The following is an 8,396-nucleotide window of genomic DNA, read 5'->3' as shown; positions in this document are numbered from 1 at the left end:
TGTTGGGAAAGCTTGTTTCACTGATCGGGACGTGGAGGTCAGGATCGACTGGATGTTTTTGAACCGCTTGCAATTTGTTGCCTCAATTTTTCATCTTGACTTGCTGATTTTGAGGGCTCTCTGATACACATAGAACGTTTAGTACCTTAGAAGGAGAGGTATGTGTGTTCAAGCAGAGGCGAGCACACCTATGGAATTACAGCTGCAGGTAACTGCGTGCACATGCCTTTGGGTGACAAGGGAATTGCAGATTTCAACTGCACTCAGTAAATCACACCGCTGTCATGTGGGTTATAGATGGTGTCTTGTCTTGAAGAGTGAAAAATAAATGGATTGTTTGCTGAAACGAACCGTTGATTTGAATTTAACATGCATACGTTTATTGCGTTCTTTATACAGTCAATACAAAATAACTAGAAATACAACTAAATCATTTGATATTTCATCTAAATGCGGTGTACAGCTCTTCTGCAGCTTCTTAAATTTTATTTGAAAACACTTCAAATTTCAGTGGAGACATGATTACAAAGTCTCAAAATTCTGCTATATTTACAGACCGTACACTGTAATTGCAATGATGAATACAATTTGGCAGGAATATAGATAGATGCAAAGCGCTGATGCAACCATGGTTATGACTTCACCGGTTCCTATGGACCCAACCCACTATTTTTTAGTATTTTCAATATATAGATGCCCCTCCCACAAAGAAAATCAGAATATAGTGTTTTCTTTTTTCTAACTGTATAGGCCTGTCCTTAAGACGCTCTCGATATTCAAGAGAAAACGGAATTGCTCCTGCACAAAAAGTGGTTTAAAATCACGAGTGTATCTTTAAATATCACAATATTTCAGGTAATGAAATACAAAAATATCAAATTACACCATATTTAATGAAGAAAGCCTTTTTTCTAGTCATTCATTCCATCGAGTATTCACACAGTCATGGAGGTGAAAAGAGTTTGTAGACTGGAGCACCAAGCTGCTTGACAGACTTCCCAATACACCCTGTAGTCGTGAGCCTGTTGCACTAAGTGACAATTGGTAAAGCAATGCCTTACCGAAGAGAGAAAAGAAAGAGCTCATTGTGCTGGAAACGAAGATCCTTTAATCAGACTTTCGCCACAGTAAGTGCAGATTTTGTGTACATACTTGGAAAAGGAGAAAGCTCTACTCCAGATAAACCCTGCAAAAAAAAAAACATTATTTAAATATAAAGGCACAAAGAATTATTTTCACCTAAGGCTACATCCATTCTAAGGGTTATTCTACTGTAGATCAAAGGACCGGTAACATTATCAAATTGCACCATATTAAATGAAAAAGAGCCTTGTCCCCATTATTTATGCGATCGTGTTTTCAGTCATGGATGTAGGATTATGTAGATCAGTACGAAGCTGCTTGGCAAACTTCGCAATATACCCAAAGGTGTACCAGGCAAATTCCTGGGATTTGAGATTCTGCTAATCAAGGTTTACAATCATGTTTTAATTTCCCCACAGCGAACCGAAAACGCAATGCTATGCAAACACTTCATCTGCAATTATACTGCTGAGCTGTTTTTAAGGACTGAATGGCTCAAAATGTGGATCCTTGTCTTAAGCCAAGTGGTGGAAGATGTATTTTCACTCCAGTCCAGTGGAAATCTTCGTACCAAATGTCAGGCCAAAGAAAGAAAGAAAGGGATGTGAACTGAACGGGTGTTTTTCCCTGCATACGGCGGATGCTGGAAATGTGCAATAAAATAAAAAAATGCTGGAAAAACTCAGCAGGTCTAGCAGCATCTGTAGAGAAGCAGAGTTTAACGTTTCAGTTCTGATGAAAGTTCATTGACCTGAAACGTTAACTCTGCTTCTCTCTCCACAGATGCTGCCAGACCTGCTGAGTATTTCCAGCACTTTGTTTTTATTTGTTTTTGCCTGCTGTTTTCCAACAAAAAAAAAGGTATTGGCCTATGCTGTACAATAACACTACGTATGCACCAGGTTCCTTTACGGCTGACTTACCGTGATCTGGATGGACGTTTTCTGCCCTCATGGAGATTGGTCTGAGACTGCAGTATACTGCGAGCTGCAGTATACAGGAGCACGACTAAGCCCAATACGCGCGTTTGGCTGTGCAGTAGTTGGAGATTTGAAGAATGCAGGTTTCCTACTAGAGTAACTTTGATCACTCCCAAATCTGTTGCTGACTCCCGGACATGCGCACATAGCTAACGTCAGCATACAGGAGCAGTAAATTTAGCGAAATATAATTTAGTGCTGTTACATAGAATCAGCCCGCAGCAAAAAATCCACTTGCGGGTTTTGCTTTCAGGGCTCTTGGTGCTATGAGAGGGGCTCCCTGCACGGCCTAAGGGATGGGAAACCAGATGGCGAAAGGGAGTTCATTCACGTCCGCCGAGGAAAGGAGTCAGATTGCCAGATTTCCTAATTATACTTAAGCTTTAAGCAAAAATATTGAACGAACATGTAGAAGCTTGCCTCAAACAGCTATTGTTACTGGAAAATTTCAATGGAGTTTATAATGAATCGGATCCTTATTTTGTCTTTGGTATTAAACAACTTTATGCTAAACCCACATTTGATATAAATGAAACGCTACGCATGCGTTATGAATTCGCCACATAACGATTGAAAATATTGTAGAGTGTATGGGGGCAGGGGTTGGAAGAAATCCTGTCGGAGTTTCCTGTTGATCCGCTTGAGCTTCTGCAGAAATCCTGGAAAAAAAAGTTAAGGCAGCGAAGAGAGAGAAATCCCCCCCCCCCCCCCCCCCCAGGAATCTAATCTTGAACTATACTGCAAAGGTAGAGCCCTCCTCCCAACACCCAGAATATAGGAAGCACAAAATCAATTGAAAAATAGACCCCCAACACGGTATCACTGAAACAGCAGAAATCGGACATTTGAGAACATATAGGACTTTTAGGAACAGAAACCATTAGAATTAACAAGCTTATCATTCTAGGATACATTTTATAACCGTGCTAAACACCTGGTCGATGTTAGACATGGAACTTAGCAAATAAGTCAAATGGGGAGCACAAATCTCTTGCCGGGAGTTTCAATTATTCACCTTCACGGAAACTTCCATTTCAAAACATCAAAAATTTGCAAAAAGTTTTCTAATAATTGGAAGATAAACACCCATGTCTAGGGTCGAGACAACTTACCGTAAATCTTCTCTCCAGGTTTCATATCGTTTGAGCAGATGTCTGGTAGTCGGGAGTTTGGGGTGTAAGCAGTATTGCCGACCCTTGAATCGAGCCCCTTTCGCCATGGTAACACTGAGAATGAAGAAAAGCATATGAGACAAAGTGACACGGTACAGTATCGGGCAGATGGAATGTCGCGCTCCTTTTTGCCCAATGTACTCTGTAAAATAGTTAACATCTGTGCAAGTAGCACCAGGATACTGAACTCACAAGATCATTTTTTCTTTACAGTAAGGGTATCGCGGTTTAGATTCCACTTTTCGGACGTCCTTGTAGTTGATCTTGGGACTCTTCCGTGTGCACTTACATTTGTAAGCTGCGATGAAAGCAAAGCGCTCATTTAAAACACATTAGAAAACAACAGCAACACACTACGCGGCGAATCAACACAAGTACTGCAATGGTACAGCGATGAATAAATGCTATTTAAACTCCCATCGACAAGGGCTTGAAATTTGTACTTAAAACTGAAAATACTGATTAAAATTGAAACCCAGCATTTGAACGGAGGTCCTCCAGCAGACAATTTTTCCACACGATTAGGTTTAAAGTTGGATTGTAACTTTAATTTAATAAAATTGCGCTCAAAATATTACGCTCGTTGGTTTTTGTTTTAAGGAAAAATGGAATTCCTGATAAAGCAGCAACTTCAAAGTGCAGACAACAAAAAATCGGTCATGAAATGAACACGGGTTTAGATACCTTCGACATCAATGGAGCAAATAACGATAAGCAGCACGAGGAGGGTGGCGGCAACCAAACACTTCATCGTTGGACTTGAAGGGAGCTGCGAGTCAGTGGATATCAGTGGGCAGTCCTGATGTCAACAACTCCGATCTCCCCGGGACCGAGCAGCGCTACCACTCGTGTCCTCTTCAGACAGACACAGTTTGGCTCTGAGCGCATCTGCTCGAACCACTCTGGTTTATAATAAAGCCTAATTATTATGCATAACAATTCAACGAATCATAGATATTACCTAATCGTAAGGACGGAAGAGTGGGAATGGGGACAAGCAGGCGGAAAGACAGAGGCGTGGGGTGGTAGCGTGGGAGGAGTGTTTCGAAACGGCAATGATCAGGTGGGGGAGGAAATACAAGACCGGCAGCAGGTGTGGCAGCTGCTGCTGGCTACAAGCCGCAGGGTCCGAAAGCCTTCACCTCCCTTGGACAATCAGCCGGATAGAGCAGACACATTTCAACGATTGGACATTGCTACACACTATCTGAAAGGCTGATGGAAGCATATTCAATAGGGGAGTGGGACTAACTGGGTGGTTCTTCCAAAGAACCGGCACAGGCACGATGGGAGGAGCGACCTCCTTCTCTGCTGTATGATGCTGTGATTCTATGAATAGTAACTTCCAAAGGAATTGGATATATACCTGAAAAGGACAAAAATACAGGGTTATGGGGAAAGAGCAGGGGGAGTGGGACTAATTGGGACTATGTACTGTATGATACTACAAAACAACAACTTACATTTAGATAGCACCTTTAACAAAATAACACCATCCCAAGGCACTTCAAAATAGCATTATAAAACAAAAGATGACACCCAGACACAAAAGGAGATATTAGGGAAGATGACCAAAAGCTTGGTCAAAGAGGTAGGTTTTAAGGAGTGTCTTACAGGAGGAAAGTGAGGCGGGGAGGTGTCGGGAGCATATTCCCGAGCTTGGGGCCCAAGCAACTGATGGCGCAGCCACCAATGGCGGAGCATTTAAAATTGGGGATGCTCAGGAGGTCAGAATTAGAGGAGCGCAGATATCTCGGAGGGTTGTGGGTTGGAGGCACAGCAATGTAAACTTGAAACAATTTAGTGGAGCTGTTTTGCTGTTAATTCACCTGATGAGTGGCAACAACCTTGTTTCTTATATTTGTCAGTTCCGAAGAAGGGTCACTGTCCCGAAACGTTAACTCTGCTTCTCTTTTCACAGATGCTGCCAGACCTGCTGAGTGATTCCAGCATTTCTTGTTTTTATTTCAGATTTCCAGCATTCGCAGTATTTTGCTTTTATTTTAGTGTTTAATTCTTGCCACTTCTCTTCCAGGAATGCCTACCTTGAAGAAGTTCTGCTCTTCTCTCCGACGGGATTTTCGTCTGTCTCTTTTATCTCTTGCCCCACCCCCACCTCACTTGCTTATAACCTGTGACTTTTCTAATATTTGTCAGTTCCGAAGAAGGGTCACTGACCCGAAACGTTAACTCTGCTTCTCTTTTCACAGATGTTGCCAGACCTGCTGAGTGGTTCCAGCATTTCTTGTTTTTATTTCAGATTTCCAGCATCTGCAGTATTTTGCTTTTTGTTTCAGGACTAGTTGTGAGGAATATCCTGGCTGTAGTGAACTCAGTACCAAGATGGTTCCTGGGCTGCAAGCTCCCTAGGAAGCTCCCTTGCTGTTCAACTCTATCCATGGCCATCTGCTCCCATTCCTAGTGTTTTCTCCCCCAATCTACTCTCTTAAACTGTTTAAACTCCCCTGGCTCTTTAAATCAGTTCATTTTAGCTCTAACTAAAAGCTAACAGTTAGTTTAGTTTATGTTACCTGGGCCCACTGCCCTCCCCCAGCCACACCTGCTCTTTGTTTTCTCAACAAAATTGATCCGGACGAAACTGAAGAGCACAGCTGTCGATACTTCAATCTTTGATCCTGCTGTCTTCACTGTCCAGAGTGTCTGCAGCCACGGCGTGTGGTAAGTCCATTGAGGTGAAGAAGAAGCAGCGGGACCCGAGGGAAGTCTTGAGATAAGGTGCCCCGAACGTCCAAAAAATCCACGAACGGCCCCCCCGGCCGCAACTTCAAAGCGCCTGCGGGAGATGGCTCGGAGAGCATCTGCAGTGCACTGTCAGCATTGCTGTATGCCTTTATATAAACCACATCAAAAAACCCTTAGCGAATGTAATCACCTCTGTAAGTCTGCCAAAAGATGCTTCGCCTCCCGAAGGACGTGGATGAGCTTTCCAGACGTCGATGGTGGGCACTGAGGAAATGGCTTATTACCTGCACCCGCTTTCCCCCCCCTTCCCCTCCCTTCCACCCCCCCGTCCCCTTCCCTGTTCCACCCTCTCAGCTCACCCCCTCACAACCCCGTCCCAGTCCCCCCCCTCGCACCATCTTCCCCCCGCACCCCCTTCCCCTGCACCCCCCCCACCCCCTTACAGCCCCCTTCCCAGCTCCCGCTCGCACCCTCCTCCCTCCACCCCTCCCCCTCACATCCCCTCCTCCCACCGGCATCATCCTACACCTGTGTAGGGGCCCTAACAACCCCACTGCCTTGTGGGCGTCTCGGGAGAGACCAAGGCTAAGGGAGTAAACCCTAACAGAAAATCCGGAGCGGAACCCTGTAGGCGGTCATGTGTCACCTTTGGCATATTTCCGGCAGTTCCTGCAGCCATACTGGTGCCAAACGTTGTGCTCTGCACTCCTTTGGACCCCACCAGAAAGGCCGAGAGGGGGATTTTGACGACTGGGCTACTCTCAACCTCCATAAATTCGCCCAGGCATGCGCCATGGAGAGGTCACTCCATAGTTGCCTCACAGCGACTGAAACAACACGGAAGGCAGCAGTTACGAGTTATAAGTCCAGATAAATTGGTGTAGAAACTGGGCGCCACAGGTTGCCTTTGTTGGTGGGAGAGGTCATTGCACCTCACTGGACAGCTACCGCCCGCCTCAAACCGGGCAGCCCCCAGTCAATAAGGTTCTGTCCCGCCACAGTCCACCTGCTTCAATGGAGCTCAGGGTCATTGCCCGAAAGGTGGACTGATACACCGCACCAAACAACACGAAAAAAGGAAAGAAGGTACCAGCCCTTCGCTTTGCAAGCTGGAACATCAGAACTATGTGTCCTGGCCTGTCGGAAGACCTTACACAAATCAACGATTCTCGGAAGACCGCCATCATTAACAACGAGCTCAGTAGACTCAATGTAGACATTGCAGCACTTCAGGAGACTCGCCTCCTCGCAAGTGGATCTCTAGCAGAACAAGACTACACCTTCTTCTGGCAGGGCAGGGATCCTGAAGAACCAAGACAGCATGGAGTGGGCTTCGCCATCAGAAACTCCTTGCTCAGCATGATAGAGCCTCCCTCAAATGGCTCAGAACGCATACTGTCCATCCGACTGCTCACCACCTCTGGTCCAGTACACCTACTCAGCATATATGCTCCAACACTCTGCTCCTCACATGAAGCTAAAGATCAGTTCTACGAGGAACTCCATAACATCATTAGCAGCATCCCCAACACCGAACACCTATTCCTGCTGGGAGACTTTAATGCCAGGGTTGGGGCTGACCATGACTCATGGCCCTCCTGTCTTGGGCGCTATGGCATTGGAAGGATGAATGAGAATGGGCAGAAACTGCTTGAGTTGTGTACCTATCATAACCTCTGCATCACCAACTCGTTCTTTCACACTAAACTCTGTCATCAGGCTTCATGGAGGCACCCAAGATTGCGTTGTTGGCACCAGCTAGACCTCATTGTCACAAGGTGAGCCGCCTTAAACAGTGTTCAAATCACACGCAGCTTCCACAGTGCGGACTGCGACACCGACCACTCCCTGATGTGCAGCAAGGTTAGACTCAGACCAAAGAAGTTGCATCATTCCAAGCAGAAGGGCCACCCGCGCATCAACACGAGCAGAATTTCTCACCCACAGCTGTTACAAAAATTTCTAAATTCACTTGTAACAGCCCTTCGAAACACTCCCACAGGGGATGCTGAGACCAAGTGGGCCCACATCAGAGATGCCATCTATGAGTCAGCTTTGACCACCTACGGCAAAAGTGCGAAGAGAAATGCAGACTGGTTTCAATCTCATAATGAAGAGCTGGAACCTGTCATAGCTGCTAAGCGCATTGCACTGTTGAACTACAAGAAAGCCCCCAGCGATTTAACATCTGCAGCACTTAAAGCAGCCAGAAGCACTGCACAAAGAACAGCCAGGCGCTGCGCAAACGACAACTGGTAACACCTATGCAGTCAAATTCAGCTGGCCTCAGACACCAGAAACATCAGAGGAATGTATGATGGCATTAAGAGAGCTCTTGGGCCAACCTTCAAGAAGATCGCCCCCCTCAAATCTAAATCAGGGGACATAATCACTGACCAACGCAAACAAATGGACCGCTGGGTTGAGCACTACCTAGAACTGTACTCCAGGGAGAATG

The 8,396-nt window shown here is 45.5% G+C and overlaps 1 protein-coding gene across 1 annotated transcript; it reads right to left on the bottom strand.

The window, feature by feature from the left end:
- Window positions 1–357: 357 nt before the first annotated feature.
- Window positions 358–4,392, bottom strand: cxcl14 (chemokine (C-X-C motif) ligand 14). The gene is made up of 4 exons (XM_068043014.1): window positions 3,920–4,392; window positions 3,428–3,533; window positions 3,176–3,289; window positions 358–1,186 (listed from the first exon to the last, which is right to left on the bottom strand). The coding sequence occupies exons 1-4, from the start codon at window positions 3,984–3,986 to the stop codon at window positions 1,171–1,173; spliced, it is 303 nt and encodes a 100-aa protein (XP_067899115.1). The 5' UTR covers window positions 3,987–4,392; the 3' UTR covers window positions 358–1,170.
- Between the last annotated feature and the right edge of the window lie 4,004 nt (window positions 4,393–8,396).

Source organism: Heterodontus francisci, chromosome 12 (genome assembly GCF_036365525.1).
Source record: "Heterodontus francisci isolate sHetFra1 chromosome 12, sHetFra1.hap1, whole genome shotgun sequence".
Taxonomy (NCBI): Eukaryota; Metazoa; Chordata; class Chondrichthyes; order Heterodontiformes; family Heterodontidae; genus Heterodontus; species Heterodontus francisci.
The sequence above is the reverse complement of the archived record's forward strand: the minus strand, read 5'-3'. Positions and strand labels throughout refer to the sequence as shown.

Excerpts from the sequence above, each read along its gene's own strand:
- cxcl14 (XM_068043014.1), bottom strand. The coding sequence starts at position 3,986 with ATGAAGTGTTTGGTTGCCGCCACCCTCCTCGTGCTGCTTATCGTTATT. Across the intron at positions 3,534-3,919 it reads TTGCTCCATTGATGTCGAAG|CTTACAAATGTAAGTGCACA; the intron begins GTATCTAAACCC and ends CTTTCATCGCAG. Across the intron at positions 3,290-3,427 it reads TGTAAAGAAAAAATGATCTT|TGTTACCATGGCGAAAGGGG; the intron begins GTGAGTTCAGTA and ends CTTCATTCTCAG.